This window comes from Dicentrarchus labrax, unplaced genomic scaffold (assembly GCF_905237075.1).
Source record: "Dicentrarchus labrax unplaced genomic scaffold, dlabrax2021, whole genome shotgun sequence".
In the NCBI taxonomy this organism is placed as follows: domain Eukaryota; kingdom Metazoa; phylum Chordata; class Actinopteri; family Moronidae; genus Dicentrarchus; species Dicentrarchus labrax.
The window spans coordinates 21,154,321-21,175,971 of record NW_026136714.1 but is presented as its reverse complement, the minus strand read 5'-3'; the positions used below and the strand labels follow the sequence as shown (position 1 = coordinate 21,175,971).

Genomic DNA, 21,651 nt, shown 5'->3' with positions numbered 1-21,651 from the left:
ATCTGTCTAGGCTGCACAAAGAAATCTCGCAGGGAGTGAAAGTTGTGGCCAGAATTGTCATTTACCCTTTTCTTATTGGACGTCTCCATTCATTCAGGCAACATTGAATGTAATTTATTCCTCAACTTGCCAAAGATGTCCTGGAACTTCTTCAAGGACCCCTGGCGGGGGCCACGAACCCTGCTTTGGGACTCTCCGAGCAGGTTGATGTTTCCCAGGGCTGAGGCCAGAGATTTAAAATTGTACCATTCTAACTTTACGATTTACAGCGTTTTCAAGTTCTGCATTTGAAGCAAGCTCTCTCCCTCCAACATTCATAGGATAGGATTTCTGAAAGAGCACCATTCATCTGTGAGGGATCTTACAGACAGTCATCATCAAGTGGAGACTTAAATGTTAATGATGTTGAGAAAGCAGCCTGGACTCTAAATTGTTTTCAGGTAACTAGACATCTAAACATCAGTGTTAAAACTGGGCTAAACTTGGTAGAAAAGTGAAAATCTGAAGGGTACATCTAAATAGCATTTGAGTGAAGATATTTTAATGTGGAGTTAGAACTTGTTTGACATTGATATATAGCTGTTGGAACAACAGTTGTATTACATTATTTAGCCCAAATTTAACAAGAAGTTGTCACATCTTTTGATCTTCAAATCACCAAATCAGTTCTTAGCAAGTAAGGTCAAACTTCAAAGTCAGTTTGAGAAAGTCTGATTCACAGAAGACACAGGCTGGAATAAGTTTAGGAACTGGCCTCAGAAATACAGTATTCAGGATGTCATTATCAACCAAAATACTGTCCTAGATCTTCTTCATGGAGGATTCTGCAGATGCTCACAGCTGCATTCAACAAACTAAAGGAATCTGAATGAAGCAACATGTGAAGAAAACTTGTTGTCTAAGTTATTGTGCATTTTCACTCTTTTCTCCACACGTCTTTGATTGCGATCCCGCTTGTGTCCTCTTTTCCATTTAAATATTCATAACTCTGCATCAAATCTAAAAGGTCTGCCAGTGCACAGCTACAGTATTCCCATCAGAGGAGTTATAATGCACAAGACTGTCAGGAGCAGAATCTAAAGCAGGTCTGTGCAGCTGGTACTGACCCATTCAAGGTTTCACTTCATTCCTCATATCAAACTGAGGGTTGTTAATATCACAGCCTGGTTCCTGCGGGTAAGGGCCAGGCTGCATGTTGAAATGTGGAAGGTGAAAGTTACTCTGCGTACACGCAGACTCCAGACTTCTTACCACAATCATTGGCATCCTCTGTTCATCTCGGCATGCATCCAAGCTGCTTAGCAGCACTTGCTTCAGTAAAATTCAAACTTTTATAAAGCAAGATACTCTTTCACATCCTTCCGCTGAGGAGGAACACGTTGGCGTTGGCAAGCGGAGCAAGATAGTTATAAAAGTTGATATGTTATCGACATTAAGTTCTGCTTGGTGGATTGGATAGATGCTGAGATGAAGAAAGGACTTTCTGGACAAATGTTTGTAGTCAAGGTGAGTTCACCTCACATGTTGCTTTTTAAATTCAGATTCCTTTACAGTCTGTTGAATGTGGTTGTAAGCAACTGCAGAATTATTATCCTTGACCAAACCAGATTATAGCCTCACTCACCTAAGAGATTGGTTTTGGTTGATAATGACAGCCTGGATATGAGGCAAGTAGCTGAATTTATTCCAGCATGTGTCCTCTTTAAAGTGTTACTGCACTTCTATTCCTTGAAGGATTGATTTGAAAGTCCACAGATGTCTGGACTTCCAGTTAAATGTGGACTAAATAAGGATTTCATACTGTAAAACTGTTGTTATAACAGCATTTAATTATCTATATTTCAGTGTAAAGCATGTCCTACCTACTACCTCACACTGGACCTTTTACTCAGAAATTTGGATGTCTTTTTTTCTGCAAATATGGGGGAAAAAATAGGATACAAACACAGCAAGAGGATAAATCTGACTATTCTAAGTACAGGTGCTGCTTCCCTAGCATTATAAACAGTTACATTTCCACTAGATGATGTATTATTGTAGTGAAGGGTGCTCATTTAAAACCCCAATCAAATCAATGTTTGTGTGATATGAAAAAGTGCTGACTGTGCAGTGTTCAGGCTGAGAAAGGCAGCATTTATGGGTGATTGTAGTGAAATGGTTCAAGTTTGGGTCTTTGCCAAGATTGCTGGTAATATCATGTGGCATGTCATCTTGAGGGATGATGATTTAAAGTCTTGTCATCTTGAGATATTTTCATTATATCTGCATTGTCTAATCTCTTGAAATACAAAAATGTGGCAAAATATGTGTAGACCTATTTTGTTGTAGGCTATTTTCCAATTTTTGGGATGTTCTTTGATTTCTTTCTAAAGGCCAAAGAACAACTCCATGATGAAACTCATTTAGACCATGAATATCCCAGGCTCACAAGGCACTAAACTGTCAAAATGGGCTTTAAAACCTAAATATTATCAACATTTTTATCTCGGATTTCTGTAACCTGTCAACCACATACCATCTCAATTCCAAATGTTTTAGAATATTAAAGAAGTTTTTTCCTGCCCCAATCTATGTTATAGCCAAAACATGAATGAATATGTTGAATAAGAGAGTTCCTCAGGAAAAGGAGAGAGCCATTGTTGCAGCCTCAAGTCCACGGTTTTGCAACTGATGATGGTTTTAAAGAAAACCAAAAGCTTGAAACTGCAACAATGCCTCCATAGTAACTATTCAAATTATACAAGTTGGATTTAGATTGAGATTTGTGTTCTTTAACTACAGTATGTACTGAGAATTACCTCTATCTTTGCCCTGTGAGTCAGTTTCAATACAAACTTGAATATAAAAAACTGAGCTTATTGTGAGACCAAGTTGTTTTGGCAAAAGCTGAAGATCTCACAATCAGATTTTTATACTGCCAAGTTTTTCTATGCACCTTGGAAGTAGGTTGTGCCAGAAATTTCTGCTTACATTCTTGCATAAAGAAAATCTGAATATGATCCTTCTTTTTTTAAATCTGCAACTGGGGTTACATGAAGTTCATACACTTGCATAAAACTCACTTTAAGCAACCAGCAACTGCTGTGTTAATGAATGCCCCAGAGTCAAACAGTGGTAATAATTGTTTAAAATCTCAACTGTGAATTGTTTTTTTTCTTTAGCAGCATAACTGCAATATAAAACCACTTCTGCCACAAACTGATTAAAGTGCCAGAATATATTTTATATTATCTTATACAGAGAGATGAAGAAACAACAGCATGCAGCAGCATAAACAGACTCACTCTCTGCTATTTTGTGTGAGAATACAACTGTAACTGTTTTGTGGACCTGCACCATTATGGTAAATGTTTACCTCTCGCTGTACTTTCCCCCGAGGCCTCTCAGATTTCTCCAGTCTGGTTTTGTGAGGCTCAAACCTCAGGCTGGGCTTATGCGTGTGTCCGTCTGTGTTTTCTTAACATTCAGCCTTCAAATGGAGCAGAGATAATCATCAGTGCCTTGCCATTTCAGTCAGGTTGCATATTGCTTGCCTTTTAAATGTCTGGAGGCCCCAATGGTAACTGTTTATGATGCACTGAGTATAAATGTGAGTAAATGCTACATTTAGGGAGTTGGAAGACAAAACAAAATAGATACAATGCTGAACTCTAATTGGGAGTGATTATATCAGGTGTTCAGGTACCACCAGTGAAAGTCTTTATAAAGACAGTGTTAGGTAAAGGACAGTTTTTTGTTGACAGTTCGTTATTAATTAAGCCTTTTTAATGTTAGTGCTCCAACATCTACCTTGGAGTTCTCTGCTAGCATTATCAGCAGTGTTGATAAGCATGTAAACAACCTTATGGGGACTGGTCTCTTTGAAAATATGCCTTTGTCATTTGATGGTAAAGTTGGGTTACCTTGATGATTTCCCTGCACCCCTTCATGTCCCTGCTAGGGTCCCTGTTATATTATTTGAAAACAGTTGGCAAATCAGATCCTCAAATCCAAAGTAATTTTGTCATTAAAAGTGCATTCAAACTGAACCTGAACATTTTGAGACTGTAAGATGAATCAGCTTAGTGGAGGCATTTACAGTTCACATGCTGAAAACGAACCTGATTGATTGGACAGATTTCAGTGGTTATTGAATGGGTAGAGACAATCAGGATCGTCCAACTTTGCTGTGCTTCCTGTTGTTAGTCTATAACTACAAACCCTTTATCAGGAGAGCTTCCTGATAAAGAAATACATTTCAATTGACCTACTCAAACTAAATCAAACTTTAATCACAACTTCACTGAATATTTGTGATGATTTATATGTCAGTGAATTATACATTTCTGTAACATGAGACCTTTTAAAGTGCAGTGATTTCATGGCTTAGCCTCAAGTCAGGGAGATTTTGAATATTTGTTCCTGGATTATTCTCTCACTGGGATTCAGAATCTGATTGTTTACCCAACATTTTTCTGTGTTGCAGAAATGTATTGACTACTTTCAGAGTTTGACAGTATGCAGCGACACACTTGACGCTAAGGGTTTACAAGAACTCAGATCCTAGACTTTGAAGGGAATTGATTCCTCATCTTTCATGAGGCTGATCTTGTTTGACCTGTGCCTCTGCAGGAATCACAATGGACAGATTTACATAATCCATGCCAAAAAAAGAGTTTTTTGTCATGGGACAAGTTGTGATCACAACTGAACTTTAATGCTAATGCTATCTTTATTTCTCTCCCCCTCCTTTATCTGTCATCCTAGGAGCTTGTATCTACGAGGGATCGTTGCATGCGGTAGGTGCACCCAACCTTTCTTATCCTATTTTATCTCTCTAGTATCACTGGTTAGAATTTCCTCCCCGTACGCTTTAAGTAATAGTATCTTGTGTCCGTTTGTAAAGCCTAATGGGTATTTGCTCATGTATTATTCACAGGGGACATTACCAGGTTAGTATGACTGGCGGTTGAATCTGTTAAGTGTGTGTGTGTGTGTGTGTGTGTGTGTGTGCAGAGAAAGGTGGTAAAAGGCGTATGTATTATCAGTAGGGATTGCAGCACATCCTCTGTTGTTTGCGATGTAGCCGAGAAGATGTGTCTCATCTATAATGCATGCCTCATACTGACTTTGTGGATGATAATGGCGATGAGAGAGCGTGATGCAGCTCGGCAGTGGGCCTAGCTGCTTAAAGAAGACCCGCCAACTCCCGTTGCTCTGCCGATTGAAGGTTAGGCTCTTTTCAATGTTTGAAAGAAGTTTGTGATGAGCTTTATTCCAGTGGTTCTGCTGGGTATTGGCGTACAGTGCAGGGTTTTGCTCTGAGATGTGCTTTTGTTTCATATTCTTTAAACCCTGCTGCAGGATCCTCATATCCTGGCTTGCGACTTATTTTAATGTTTAAAGTTGTCGTGTTTGGCCTGAAGCATCGACAGACGAGAAGTCGGCTTGTTCCTCTGTGCAGGCAGCTGAGGCTTGCCCACCATTATACTTGGGAGCTTTTGTACTTTTGATATAAGTTTGTAAGTCTGTAAAAAGTTTTAAACATAGACAACAGTCAATATAGTATGCAGATATGTTTTTATGTTTTAGGTATTTGCTATTGAGAACATATGCTGAATATTGACAGAACCAAAGAAAATATAGTATATAAATGTATTTCCCCCGAGACTTTTAAAATTCCCTCACCGCTACAGTTTGCCAATATTCATGGCATACACTGCCAGTAAGATGGAAGCTACACTTTAGTTTGAGCATTTCATTTATTTATTGTCCAGATCAGTTTTTTGTCAATAAAACATTGAAATGTCCCTACCAAAGATGAGCTGTCATGATGGGTGACTTTGTAATAAATAGCTAAAAGTCCTTAAATAAATAAATAAATAAATAACAAATAACAATAAATAAAAACCAGCTTTAACCAGAGGGTCTTTGTATACAGTGATAGTCTGAATGCTGTTCCAGAAGATTTTCCACCCTGTGGGGGGTAAAAGACGACACATCAGTTTAAGGCATTCAACACCAACACACGTTGTACTTCAAGAAGATTCAGCCGTAAGGAATGGAAATTTGCTGCTGTGCACTTAAGAAAAACACCACTTGTGTTGCAACAAGTGGTAATCTCTCTTAAAAAGCCTTAAATATGGTCCTCAGTGGTAGAGTTGTGGTTCCCAGGCAGAATAATGACGAACTCCTGCTTCGTTCCTCCTGTGATATCGGCATAATTACAGTAAAGCTCAAAAGAGTGAGCAGTAACATACCTACAACTATCTCCAATCCTGTAAATGCACTAGAACACATCCTGCCTCCCTGTGTTACTTTTCCCCCAGCTTTGAAGGGGGATAATAGTTGGAGTGAGGATGTAAAGACAGAAATGGTTCCGTCAGTCTTTTAGGAGGAAAGAGGGGGAGGAGGAGTGGGGGTTGAGGAGAAGGGAAAGGAGGGGATTTGTGGGAAAAAGGAGAGGGCAGGGAGACAGGTGGGATGTCCCAGCATGTTTGAACAAGGTCTGGAAAAGGCCCTTCTGGAGTTCAAAGTGAAGAACTCCCCCCCAACACCTGGAGTGGTTTGCAGATAGGAACAAATGGAAAATAAAGCAACGCACAGATTAAAGTGCAGGTCTCAGTTAGAAGCCCTCAGGCCTCTCTGTGTGTTCAGGTCTGCGGTGAAAATAATCATAAGAGCAAAACAGGCTTCTCACACGTGATCAGTTTCCTCTTTCTTCTTTTTCCAGACTTTAATTTCTTTATTTAATTAGATTTGGTGCTCCGCTTGCCAACAATAACTCTGTCAATCCAAGAACATGGATCATTCGGATTATTTTTTCAGAGCTAAATGTAAAAAGACATAAAGGCACAATTATATATTTGAGACGACAGGCATTTTCAACCAAAGGTATATTAGGGCAGTGAAACAGTATTTTCACATACTTTTCTTATGTTTCACCAGCGATTTTAAAATGTTTTCAGACCTGGAAATAACCAAATTATACTGTCATGCATCTCACTTCTCTGTAATGTCCATGAATCCTGGATACATTAAGTGCTCACACTGAATGTAGACAAAGAAGCTCCGATCAGTTTGCCCAGTCTGTGAGTTTACATGCATTTCATGAACTGGGTTACAGATTCTCCAGTCAACTGATTTCTTAAACGTCATGTAAACAAGAAACCATGTTTCCGTAATTGGGCAGCAGGATTAGAGAAACTTCATATGCCCATATAGATATCTCCTGGAGAACACTGATTTCTTGGCCATATGTACATGTAAACAGTTATCTAATTGTCTACATGCACACACAGCTTAAATCAGTGAGTCATGCTCTCAAAATAAAAGCCGATTACAGACTTTCGACATGTATATGAGGATTTACAATAACCAGGTCACTACAGTGCAAGAAAGCACGTCTGATTATCCGTGTAACCTGGTTTTTCTTGGTAACATGGCTATTTAAATGTAAATGCAGAGACTGATAAGAAAAGAAAATATGGACTCACAGATGGCTAGGAACATGCAGACAATATGGTCTGTTTTGCAGAAAAGTTATGCTTTATTTATATCACAGGACAATGTCTGTTGGAACTACAGCTACAACATTCTGTCCGAATAATACTAAAGTAAGCAAGTTTACAGTGGATCTTGTGACAGAAACCATATGGGAAAACGTATCGTGGAGTCTGCTGAAACTCCAGGGCATCCAATCAAAATGTCTAATATGCCAGAAATCAATCTGATCATCCAACAACGCAGGCAATTAATCAGCCGCTGTGTCATCCTAAAACTAATATTCATTGAAAGTCTGCTCTGCCTACCATATAATGGAGGCCCTCATACAAAACCTGTATTGATCAAAGCAAAGGTGATTTTTACATGTGGTACAACGTGTGAGATAAATTAAGAGCAGTGAGATACAGACACTGAAGACCAAGTCCTCATATTTTCCCACAGAGAAGAGTCTAGTTCCCATGGCTGAAGTGGTTTGAATTGATCAGCCCTTCTTAACGGTTCAGTTCCTACTATCAAGTGTTAGAGACCAGGGGAGATGGTGTTTGGCTGATGTTCTACATCCGCACTAAATCATTCACCACTCAGCTGTCTCCCAGCTCCAGCCCTGTAACCTGATGAATCAGATTAGATCCACAGGAGGTTGTGCTCAGAGGAGCCTGTGTCTTATGTATAGGTCTTAAGTGACGTCACCCTCAGGTCATCCTAAACATCCCAGCCTTGTCAGCTATGTCGCTTACATCATGTAGTAAACATGGCTGCCAGTGGAGGAAGAAGCTCTCGAATTCTTAAGAGAACAGCTATTATAGAAACAGGAATTCTCTTGAATTTGAAAAGTAAATAGTTTCATTAACTTTTTCAAATAATTGCAGCCCTTTTTAATGAAGGGGCATCTCATTTTTCTATTTATGCCTCTGACTCATGTTTGTATGCTGCTAAATGTAGGACTGGACCAATTGCAACAATTATTTACATTATTGATGAATCTATTTGTCATGTGAACTGCGCTGGCCCAATGATGGCTGATGGTCGAATCGGTGTATAAGGGCTGTATAACTAAAAAAAAGGCACCGTCGTCATTAAAACTACAGTAGTACTTTATGATATCTCATGTTTTTGTAAAATCTTAATCTGTTAAATAATTAGAAATAGCCATTAGATAAATGCAGTGGAGTAAAAAGGGCAATGTTTCTGCTGCCAGTTGTTTTTACCCAACTGCTGTACAGTGTGAAGCTTAAGTGGATTGTGGGTAATGTGTTCCTCATCCATCCTGACAGATTTAAATAACTCCAGACTTACTGCAGAGGTGCAGCGTGCCACCAGGCCTGACACACTGCTGAAATACAGCACATAGCCGGCAGTGAAGGACAGCAGGGCTCGGGAACATGCAGCACCATGTCCAAATATATCACCTGCCCCTCAAGGCTTGAATTCCTGGCATTGCAAGTCGCCGTTTCTGTTGAAATCAAAATGTAGGGCACCTCGAGAATAGCACCTTCAGGACGGAGGTTCAAGCAATAGCGCCAAGGTTTACAAAGCGGCAAATCTGAGATTTAACAAAGCATTAACCTGCACAGAGCTGAAGCAGTGTTCGTAGTTGAATACGTTGGTACAACTCCAAACCCCCTCGATCACACCGGCTCGCCAGAGTTCACTCAGCACAATAAGAGCTAATTTGTTGATGCCAAATGTGTCATTCAGGGTTATTAGATGTACGATAATTGCTACGTGTGTTGTAGAGGGTTTCTTCCTGTTCTGACTGGTCTTGGGTAATTTCTTCTTCTCTCATCATAATACTGCCACTTTTACACCTGATTCAGTTTCAGTATCATTTTTCTCCCATGATGAGCACTGAGATGTTCCAGCCCAAAGAACTGCTGATAACCACATCTGAACTGTCTCTAGATACATAAGAAATGGGAATTTTTAGATTCCACTTCTTTTTTCTCTTTGAATTGACTGTAATCCTTCTTAAGTGTCTCAGGTTTGTAGTTGTGGTTAGTGTTAAGCCTGTATGTGTATGACAGGTGTTTCTGTTTAACAAAGAATCATAGATCATTTCCATTTGCTGAAATGACAATAGACAACACAAAGTAATACCACTCCAATCCTACACAATTATGTCACGCTCATGTAAATGATACAACAGGAAAAGGTGTCCTGATCATATAAGTAACAGAGGAGTCCTGGTCACCTAGGGGTTTAAGATACTGGCAACATAATCACAACATCCCACCAATTAAGGCCAAAATACCTCCAAAATAATTCCCATGATAGGCGGCTTTTCACTCCACTCAAGTGGAGCCTCTCGGAACAACTAGAAACACTTTTAATTGCAGACATGGTTAGACAATGTGTTGTACTAAGTACTTCTGTTCAGGCGCAACCCGACCCTTCAACCATGACCACAACCCCTCAATTTTTCAAGTGTGTTTGCAGTCAGTTAAACACATGATTAGTTTAGTTTCATTAGAGAGAGTTAAGAGTTAACGTACCTTGAAGCCTGAGTGCTGTTGCTATAGTTAACAGCATTAGCATACCAAGCACTGAAGTAGAATGACACCTACCAGCCAATCAGAAACAAGTATTTTATAAATATTGTTTTACTTGAACTTTTCTTAATAACCACATTAAGCAGTTGATGACTTTTTAAACCAGATTTGATACTAATATCTTTAATATTAATAATCTTATTAATTTGAGCAGTCTTTTCAACCCTTTTCCTCATAGTAGCACCGTTCTTAAGTAAACCTCCTTATGTAATTTGCAGCACCTGAGATGCAGCCTCAGTATATTGCACCCACAGCTCTCAGGAAAATAGTTTAGCAGAACATTTCTCGTCAGAAAAAAAATTTCAGCAGTATGTCTGATTGCTGCTGCTGCCTGTCACGCTTCACAACTTGAGTTTGATGACGCTAACTGAAAACAAAAAATCAGCTCAAAGTACTCAAATTAAAATGAGAGTACAGTGAAGGCTAATACAGTGAGCTCTTTGAAAAGAGCCTATCTCTGACTTTCTCTGTGCCGAGGGGTAATATCCGCAGCACGGGTATTCATATCCATTGACGTTGTGTCCGTTGGGTTTCGTGGTGAAGTATGACATTAAAAGCACTAATAGGATCTGACAGAATATGTATATTAGCAGAAATTGCCTTTTCTGAGGCCCCTTGGTGGATTAACGCTCAAGCTGCAGTGATAATTCCTCTGTGATGACCGGGTCGCCGCTGACTGGTGTTCATGCTGCTGTTTCCCCTGCGGGGCTCTAAATGACTCATATGATCAGAGGAACAGCCAAATCGGACCTCATATTCCCCCCCGAGGGATGAGGCATGCACCACAGGCACACTTCAAGGCTGCAGGGGGGAGCCGAGAGGAGGAAAACAGAAAAATACTGAAAGTGGTAGAAGGGCAAAAGAGTCAGAGCAGAAAGTGGGGTTAAGAAAATACATCATGTGAGACAGCAGGGACAAAATAAAGGCAGGAGAGAGGATGTCTGACAGCAGGGATCCAACTTCACCTCAGTCCTATATGAGACAGAAAGTCTTTGTCAGCATTTTCCTCTTTAAGCCTGATAAGAAATTCTGGGCAGGTAGGGTCACCTGACAGGAAAGGAGGAAGGGGACACTGGCCAACTGGCAAACTCAACTCAGTGCCTTAGAACTAGTAGTTTTGAACTTTTAACAAAAGTGTAAAGTGCAAGACCAAAGTCTTGAGGACTCATTATGAGACTAAAATATGAGACATAATATAAAATAATAGATATTGGGAGGGCTAAAATCAACCTGCACACACAAGCCACCCATCAAATGGTCATTAGTGTGTTTCGATGCTCCTCTCAGAGATGGCTTAGTATTGTGGTCAAATTTGTTTCTGAAAAATATACACATCACTTCCTTTGTGCCATAAGATTGTAAGAGCTTAGGAGGTGAAGGCAGGACTGGGCAACATTTCAACACAATCATTTATTGAATTTCAGTGGATTATATAAGCATATTGTGGTGTTTTATGAAACTCTGTAGTCCAAATGAATGATCCTTAGCAAATTGTAAAATGACAAAATTAGGTATACAAGTTTTTTTCTCATGTCATGGATAACAGATGAAGCATTGGTTGCGCTGCATATCAGTGTATTTGTAATTTTGCAAAAGAAAGCTGCTGCACTCTGTCAGCACTATTGTTATAAATATTGTTAAATTACATTTTAGTTTTTGTACATTTCAAGATTTCATCTGTCCTACACATATCTGAGTGTGCTTTATGTGATGTTACAAACATTTGCCACTTTGAAATATCCGTATTAGGATATTATTAGTCACTGAAAAAGAACAACTTTTGTTAAAAATGTCACAAATTTGTTTTTTCTCCATTAATCCAAGTTCAGTGATCAGTAGTGACCAGATTGAGAGCTGGTGACCCAGATTGCTACATGTTATCTGTCAGAGCTTCAGATTCTGTGGCCTCAGTTTTTATGCCATTTAAACCTTTGACTCAGTTGGAGGTTGTTTGTGTCTGGTGTTCAGCATCAACAAGACATCAAAAAAACAACTTCAAGCACACGATGAAATACAGTCTGGGACGTGCTCTGCTGCATGTTCAACCACTGCCACTGTTCAAGTCAGGTCAAAGATAAAGGCTTGTTTTGAGCTGCAGCCTTTTTTACCTAGCGGGGCTTATTGAGTAGTTTTATTTGTGAGATTCTGAATCCTGATTTCTACAAATTAACCCCCGCTCCAACCCCAGCACATCCTGTTCCTCCCTGTTTATCCCTTTGAGAGGTTTTCCCTGCTACTGGGATGTGTAAAGTTCCTGACATAATGAAGTGAGCGCTGGCCGCACTGATGTCAGGAGAATAGGGGCTTTTCAGAAGCACTGTGGCCCAGGACACACAGAAATAGATCATTTGAGGACTTGCCATTCGTGGCTCTACCACATCTGAATTATTAAGTAGCCCGAGGCTGTGAAGTGCCTACACTGGCTGCTCTTTTCAAGATGCTTTTAAAGCTAAACTGCATCTTGCATCTTGACTCCCTCCATACTTTTGAGCCAGAGCAGCAGTTTCCCATTTGTTTTGCTCAACGGAGAAACATATAAAGTGCAGTATAGAAACACTGTTTTATTTTCGTGTCCATCATTGAGGTTGATTCGAATAGCCTTAAAGTTTTAAGACACCTTGAGACTTGTTCAGTAAGGCGCTACAGGTTACAATTCTTAAAATCTTAAAACCCAATGGTTCACTATGACAAGATTACAATCTGGACATGGAAATGGCGTAAATAAACGTGAACAAAAGTACCTTTTCTCTTTATTTTGTCCTTCCATGAACACTAAAACAACATTTGCTTCCTTCAAAATGAAGTGAAAAACAAAGTAGTATGCCTCAATCAGAACTCTGTGTGAGTAGTTTTAGATGCTTTGATGTGTGCTGGTGTGATGAGTGGTGTGGCCCACAGATCTACGTCTGTAAAATGTGAAAATGCAAAGACCACTCTCCAACGTGTAGTTGTATTAACAGATGAAGTGACATAGGAAGAAGAGGGTCATCCGATTGGGCAGATGGGTAACGAATCCATGGAGAAGGCGTTATCTGATCCAATGAGAAACTGGTACCTGGATAAAGGTGGGGAGGCTGGACGGGTGCACAAAACTCAAAGCAAGAAGGAAATGAGAGGATGAATGGAAGGTTGTATAAGGCCACACACAGACGGAAAACAGCACTGTGTTTTAAAAAATGCAACAGGCTTTGTTGGTGCAGACATGTTGCTACAGGTACAGGTAAGAAGATGAAGTTTGATTCAGGAAGTCCAGTTTGAGTAATGCATCCAAGAGTTTCAAGGCTTATTAGATGACTACTTAGTGGTTTATAATACTATGAGGCAGGATTTTACACCTCATTTACCAGTCTGTAAGGTTGTGATACAAACAGTACAGCTACTGTTGTACCCTTCAGAGTAATCTACCACAAATGTGTGCACTTACAAGTTCTTGATTGGCCAGTGCAGTGTGTTGGTGGATTATGCTGACTTGAGCAGCAGCAAAAGTTGAGCCAGGTTCAATTTTGTTTTTTGCCAGAGTCTTCTGTGTTTTTGCCCCTGCTGAGCCAGTGTAGTAGTCTCACTGAAATGATTGAGGAGGCTATTTTACAAGGACAGTGCTAATGTTGCCTTAGGGGATGGACAAAGGAGGAAATGTAGATAAAGAGGGAAAGCTAAGACACATCAGGAAAAAAGAAAAAGTGTGGGTTTATGAGGTACAAGTAGGCTTTATTTGATTAAAAACATTCATCAGAGTATTGGAAATTATTTTTTCCACCTTTCATGAAACAGCCCCTCAGAGGGCCCTCTTTGACACTGTCCCACGCCTCAGTAGTGCTGCCGGGGCTAAATGAGAGCTCGCCATGCTCCCTCAACTGGAACTAAGCCTTTTTTCCCCCCACCAGCTTTCCGCAGACATGCAGAGCTGTGGAGGGCTGCAGAGAAGCGTTGCAACCTTTGGCAAACACCCAGTTGCTGGGCTAATGGGCAAACAAACAAGCTTGCCGCTCCCCTTTCTCATCAACCCCCCCCCCCGCCCCAACTCTGACCCCCCCCGACCCTTCAGGCCATCCGGTGGTGGCTTTGACAGTTTCATTGCTGAAGGTCTGGGAGGTCGTCGGCCTTTTGTCTCTCACTTCATTCAGAGTGTTTGATTCCCGGCTTGCCATTCAAGCAGGTTTGCCTGTTATCTGTAAATACCAGCATGCAGCCCTTGAGCCCTGGTTTGTCTTTCTCGCTCTACTTTTTCTTCCGTCTGTGCCTGCAGGCTCTTGGAGCTACAAGTGTTTATACAGAGAAGCGTTAAACTGAGCCAAGTCTTTGTCCCCGTCGGCTCAGACGGCCGTGTTCACACACGCTGCAGATCACAAACCTGCTATCGACAGGGCTCATTTTTTCTGCTTTGTCCCTGGGTTTCCCTCCTGTTTTCTGTCCTGAATACAGGAGGAGGAAGGAGAACCTCTTCAGGAACAGATGCTTAAAAAATTAATTCTTCTGTCTGTAAGAAAGAACTGCAGGAATTAAAATAGCTATGTCGAGGGAGATTTTTATATTTACAGATTCTCTTGAGTTACAAACTGATTTCATTACAAAAGCTCCAACGTTCTGTGAGGCCACAAAATCAGTCCCTCCTGAATCTGATAAGAAGCACCAAGAGAATTAAGAGTTTCTGCCAATTTTCTTTGTCATCTGCAAGACGAGATATTACAATCAGTCCTTTAGCTCATCTGCAAAATATCTAAAATAACTGAAAGCTACATTATCATCACTCCAACTTAAGCTTCATGCATGTGTGCTTAAAACCTGATAGTAACCCTCAACATTCATTCCTGAAGGACTTTGAAGTCCTCACAGTGTTCTTTAAGTCTTTGTACTGAGTTATCTGGCCTGCTGGTTTCACATTCTTGGTTTTTAAACATTTTGAGTTGAAACAAAATAATTTTTTTATAATGCTTAGAATTGTGAATTTTGAAGTTCTTGTTTTTACGTTTTTTTCATTCCATTTTTACAGAAAGGTTGCAAAAAGAAAGACTCAAACTTAGACTGAAAATGCACAAGAAAGACACAATTTGAGCTACCGAAGATTAAAAACATAAATGAACATTTGTGAAAATGCAAGTTGTGGAAGTGAACTGAGGTTTTTGCTCCTCCAACAGCTGCTGTGTGATTAAGCAAGGCAGCTAGAGCTACTTCAGTGTAGCAGCTCCAAAAGAACGAGAATATTCAGCTGACTTTCTCTCAATAATTAAAGGTCAGAAATCATTCATAGGTCAGCAGCCTCTTTTTCAGATTCCACAATCATCTTCCAACCCCTCCTTATGGCAAAATCATGTCCTCATGGACCTCTGCGAGCCCTGAGCAGCAGGTTGAGAACCAGCGCTGAATAAAAAGCGCTGGTCTGGTGGAGACGATTCCACCCTCCTTATCACGTTTGTCCTCTTCTTCCACTAACCTCTACTTTAGGAAAGGATCTGTCATCTCCCACCAATTGGAGTCATTCATGCTCAGTTCAATCATCCTCCTCCTCCTTCCCTGCTAGGGTTTTTTTTTCTACTAGGAAATCAATCTCTGGTCAACCACATTTTCCTTTGTGTCTGTCTGGATTATTGATGAAGCAGGTGAGACTGCAGGCAGAGTGAAGAGTTAAAGAGGTTCAGGGAGTAGACTGAATAACACAAACTTTTCATGTTGAAGCACTTTGAAGTAAGGAAGTCACAGCTTCAAAGGTCAGTCTTATTTTAGGTTCAGGGCTGCAACTACTGATTATCTCTTTCTTTTTCTTGAATTGAATCATTGTTTAATCTACAGAATGTCAGAAATGTCAAGTAGAAAGTGCCAATCACAATTTGCTAGAGCCCCAGCTGACTTCTACATATTGCCCAAAGATTCACATTCACAATGATTCAAACTATTAATCAGTTGTCAGAAATGTACAAACTAAGTTGCTTGTCAGTGCCTTCAAAAGGGATCTATATGGTGAGTTAGGGAAAGATAGGAATTATGGTTAAAACAAACAAACATTGACTGTAAGTACAAGACATTTGTGCAGTAATCCCACAACAACAAGACATTTCCTGCCAGGAAAGCATGAAGATAGGTTGATGGGTTGGTTTAGGCAACAAAATGACTTTGTTTAGGGTTAGCAAAAGATTGTTTTTTTGGTGAGAGCTTTCTCCAGAATTTTTGTCATGCTATTTTCTGTTGAGTAACTAATGGATTAACCGACTTCACGACATTCACAAACAATTTCACACTAAACCCAGTTGCGTGAATATGGGAACGCTGTTCTTCTGTGACAAGGCAGATTTTCTGTATTTTACATAGTTGTCTTGGTTGTTCAAACCATTCCTCTTGACACATAAAGTACATTTTAAACATCAACCTTTTATACTGTAGCAGTATTTATAACCTAACATATCAAAGCGACACCTGTTGGAAAGCTGACAACAGCTGCTTATCGATGTTCAGCCTAGTGTGACTCATCTATGAAGCAGGGTGTATAACTGATATTTAAAATCCTCTTTCGTTGGGTGTTTACATTATTTTTCTATTTCTATTTCCAATTAAGTCTAACGTCTGAGTTTTTCAAAACTTTTGACTGAATCTGTGGACAGCACCTCCAAGTGACCAGGAGCCAATCAAATGTCTCAAAATCAATTAAAACCACCACTAGGTGCTTAAAACTATTGCTAGTGATTATAACAGACTCATTTATATGGAAATTTCCCCAAGTCTTCCTGACATGAATAGATAATCAGATGTCTGCCTTAATTCTCTTCTCATACTCTTTTGCGTGTGATTGGCATAAATCTCCAAATCCAGGACCCACGACAGGAAATGCCATAGTGTAAAATTCCCAGAGATTTAAAGCTAAGCTGTGTAATTGTGCCCCAGTCTGTCAGAGAGAGTTTTATGAGTGCAGTATGCTCATCTTTGTATCTCTGCTCATTACCCTGCACTGTTAACCTTTTACTAAAAGGAGCCCGGTGGAAATCGCAGCCTGTAAGATAAAGCTGATGATGACAGTTGGAGATGAATGTTTGCCTCCGGGTAACATGTTGGAAGCCAGACCCGGCCTGTCGATGACTTCATTTCCCCTCTTTACCTGAACGCCCCGTCTCTCTCAGCAGAAAACAAAGCCAGTTCCCACTCTAGACGACCCCACAAGATGCTGAGATTACTCCAGCGTACGAATCTTGGCTGCATGCCTGACTGATAAGAAAGGAAGAATATATAAAGACTGTTGGATTGTTGAGGAGGGGATTGATCTCTTTCACTTGTTTAAAGCTGTAGACGAGATTTGTGTTTATTCATGATTGGCAAGTAAATTTGACTTCCTCTCTCCTGGCCTTCTGCTGACTTATTGTTTACATCCTCTCATGGATTGAGAGTATTGAGTTTAGCAGGTCACAGAGGCTGGACTTGCATTTCCCACCCCTCTTTATACACTCAGAGTTGTTTAACAGTTGAGATTTCTAAACAGAAACCATCATTTATTCAACAGTCTTGGCATGGAGACTTGTTTTATATACCGAGACTAGTGCTTTTAAAGAACACACATTTAATCACTCATTCGCTGCTCCCTACATAACACATAAATAGTTTACCTATAGTGAACAGTAACAGGAGAATTCAGACACTTTGCACTGCTGACAGGTGTGGTGTCACACATGTAATTTTGCAGCATTGCGTGATTGTTGACATTTTTGTGATATTGTTTGAGGGCAATATACTGAGGCGAAATTTCTGACAAACTTAAAATATCGTAATGTAATAATAGTTTATAGTGATGTAAACTTTGTCCTGAACCTGATGCTTTAGGAAATCTAATGGTTTGTTAAAAAAGGGCAAAGGGGTTTATTTTCGGTGAATTTCATGTCTGGCCTCATGATTTATACATTTCCTGTTTAACAAGTGTGAATGTGTGTGAATGTGTGTGATGTTATGTAAAATTTATGTTAAATTATGTAAAGATTTTTAATTGCTATATTTCCACATAGTTAAGACCTACTTCACAATGAAATACCGTCAGTTAAATACTGTTTAAACAACAGTTATATGTATCCTAGACAGCTTAAATGTTTTCATTTTTCAAGCAGAACTAGACTGCAAATCACCATATCAATCCAGCAACTGACAACCAACATCGCCATCCTCTGTTCCTGCTGCTGTTGTGGCCGAAACCAATTTGCACTCACACCTGGAGTGCTCTTTGTTGGTGAACTGCAGATGAGATCATTCTCTTTTCTAGGACAGATTTTTGTGGGGGTTCAAACTAGCAACCTTCAGTTTTCTTTCACAGCTATAAAATAAGTTTTAGACAAATGTTGCTGCTGTTCTTAAATCAGCTCTGCTTGATGTTCATCATTGACATCACAGAGACACTGCAAAAATGCCAGTTTGCTCTTTCAGAATACCCTTTTCCTGACTGTTCCTAACTAGACCTGTTCTTTTCAAACCAACACTGTTAGATTTTCAAAAGTGGAAACACTTCTAATAGTCGACTTTGATAGCCTATAATCCATTGGCCTTTTCTTTTTAAACTTGATGCGTCTGAAGCCGGTACAGTTAAAACTGACGGTACGCTCTCTGGTCTGTTTGAATGATCTTTGCCCTTTAGTCAGAGAGAGAACATGCCGCGACTCGTTTTTATTACAGGCCAGTCTGAAGACTTAAAGCTTCTGTCCCTTTGTTTTGCCTGTGAATGGACCTTGGTTTACAGAATGTAACATAATGTGAGGCCTCGAGCCTTTTTAAGTGCTGTGATAGCCTTTTGTTCTGTCCTAAGGGAGTAAATCTTTAAGATGTTTAAAAATTAATTTAAAGTTCAGTGAGAACTTTTTTCAGACAATATGAGCTACATACTCCATGACTCCTGCAGACATTAAGTTTGAATCTGATCTATAATCCAGAGTTTTTTTTCTAAGAGAACAAGAGCCTCCACTGTGTGTGACCCCTGCTGCCCGGTTTATTGTTTCATCCTGGTGTGAGAGAACGAACGATGTGTGACTGAATGAGTACGTTAAACGTTTATTTTAAGAGTCGCCTCATTGTCCGGACGGCTTGGCTCTTTTGTCTCGGTCATTACTTGCGGCTGTTAAGAGCGTGAGATTTGTGTGTTGTTGACTTTTTTAAATTCCTGTGAGTGGAACTTAACAGCAAACTGAGCAGTTGTCTGCGCGGTGTTTGGGGGGCTCGCCTTGTAAATATCATCCCTTTCACTTGAGTACAGTGTGTAAAACAATAGGAATGCCTGTCTCACAGGTGTATGCTTAAATATGATAACCAGTTTTCTCTCTGAAGCATGAGGAAAGGCATGAGCATTTGTCTCGGAGCCAAAATGTGGGATGAATTTTTGATGAGCTGCTCTGCACGAGGGGGACACTGTAATTTGTTTGCTCTGATTCGCGGAAGGAACATCAAATGATTTCATTGCAATTAGAAGCTGTGAAGCTGTGCCGCTCTTATCACAGCATTTATGCAATAGGGGAAAATTACATTTACATGTCCCATTTTTCCTGCTTTGTTGCCTCGGCTGAGTCAGCTTTCCTGCTCAGTGACACCCTCTGGGCGTTTGACAGCTCTGTCTCTGGTGGGATGTCAGGGTTTTATTGAGGGTTTCTACCCCTGCGACGCTGCTGCTCAGTGGGGTGTCTGTCGTTTTTGTGCCAGAGAGACAGGCAAACAAAGCCTTGACTGGAGGAGGGGGTCAGGAATTAGGCTTCAGCATTAAGTAAAGGGATTTTAGTTCGTTGACCTGGTGCATCAAAGTTTTAATTTCATGACACCCCAGGAAGATGCTTTAAGAAGTGAAACCAACATATTTGTCATGCCATAGTGGCCCACTTGAGAAGCTTTTTTAGGTCATTTTCCTTATAAGGAGAGATCAGAAAAGTCAGGGGAATGGGGATCCATTGACATTTTTTCCATCAGTCATGCAGTCCTGTGGATACATTTATTTGTTGTTCTGTTCCAATATGGCCATTTTGTTATATCTCCAATCATATTTTTAATTGAATATTAGCATGCTTTCCTTTCTATCTCTTTTTTTTTTACCACTTTCAACTAAAAAATACTAGATTTTCTTTAAAGGTTCAGATTAGTTTGAACTGTTTATGAACCACATTTTCATGTCCTCATACACCAAAAGGTTGTTGTAAGGAGATATATCAAAATCAAAAGTACACTATCTCGATCCTCATGTAATGAGACAAACTGAAGGTGAAAATACAAATGAGGAAAGCTTCTGATTGTGCACCCAAATGCAAATAATAATGGGTTAGAGAAGAAAACAATCTACCCAAGGTTAGTACCCATTCTGGAGCCTTCGATGAAGCCACAGATGGAGTTTGTCCTTTAAGTCCTTTAAGTGCTCTGAAAAAATGGACTAAGATGAATGATGAACCTTGTTGTGAGATTGTTTCCTCAACTGCTGCTTGCGAGGTTTAGACTGAACTTTGAACATAAATGAATGGTTAAGGGATGTCATGCACATTTTTTGATTATTGATTTTTTTTGTTACAGTTTTAATCTGCAGTAAGCAGACAATGTCATGTATTTTTGATATACAAGAATGAAATAATGAGGCTTAAATAATGGTGGAACGAAACTCATCCTTCAACTTTTTCTGGAAACATTTTAGAAGTGCTTCAAGGACTCCTGAGGGTTCATGGTGCTCTCTTTGGGAACCACTTTGTTGCAACTTTGTGCAGAAATGAATGCAATGGAGCACAAACAGCCAAAATGACTGCATGGCTGCATGATGGGTTATGCTTTTTTCTTGATGAAAGAAGATGGAGGGCTGAATTTTCCCACAGTGACGATAAAGTGCTGTTTACAGGAGCGTGGTTATCAGGAACGTTGGAGGACATAGAATGCACAAAACAAGCGTCACAAGGAGGAACCGTGCTGGGACGGATGTCTGGATGGATGAAAATACAGTAACAACCTCTATAGCAATGAATGATGGCTACACATGCAGTCAGGTCATAATGACAAGCTTTCCAAACGACAGGTTAACAGTTCAACCTTCTACACATGTATCATCTGCACTGTAAACATATTGCCCTTGTCCATAGGCATCTTGTGAATTTTACGGCCTCTCCCTCAGTAACGCCATAAAGTAAAAAAAAACATTTAACAGCATTTTTGCTTTCCACTGAACCATCAATTAATTCTTCTCTCTGTCAGCTTTACATGAGCGCTGGTGCAGATTATATGGTACATTATGCATAGAAGAGCTGCAGTAAACGACGGGAGTTGGATGCTAAAGTCTGAACAAAAAATCGAGGGAGGCACTATTCTTGTCTCAACAGGGTTAAAATGCCACCAATAAGCCTGGAGGGACAATAATAGCAGGCAATTACTGCTACCCAGCTCCCCGTGCCTCCCACATCTGAGCACAGCGACATGGGCATCCTTTATCTTGTCCACTGAAAATAGCACAGCGTTCGCCGTGCCTCCTGCTCGCTCTTCGGCCTCAGCAGACCCTCGAGCCTGCGCTGGCTACGAGTGTGAAAAGGTAAACACAGTCCCGCAGCTCCCCATCGCCTCCTCGCCGCCTCCTAACTTCCCTCCCAGGCACAGAGGCCCGGCAACCATTAATCTAGAGCATAAACAGTGCCAAAGCATCGACAAG

General features: G+C 40.2%; 1 protein-coding gene across 2 annotated transcripts in view; it reads left to right on the top strand.

The window, feature by feature from the left end:
• The window catches only part of fras1 (Fraser extracellular matrix complex subunit 1), a 229,714-nt gene that overhangs the window by 733 nt on the left and 207,330 nt on the right, over nt 1–21,651 (top strand). For both annotated transcript variants that reach the window (XM_051422880.1, XM_051422879.1), the window contains exon 2: nt 4,747–4,778. In XM_051422880.1, coding sequence (XP_051278840.1) covers nt 4,747–4,778 — 32 coding nt within the window. The remainder of the gene's footprint in view (nt 1–4,746; nt 4,779–21,651) is intronic.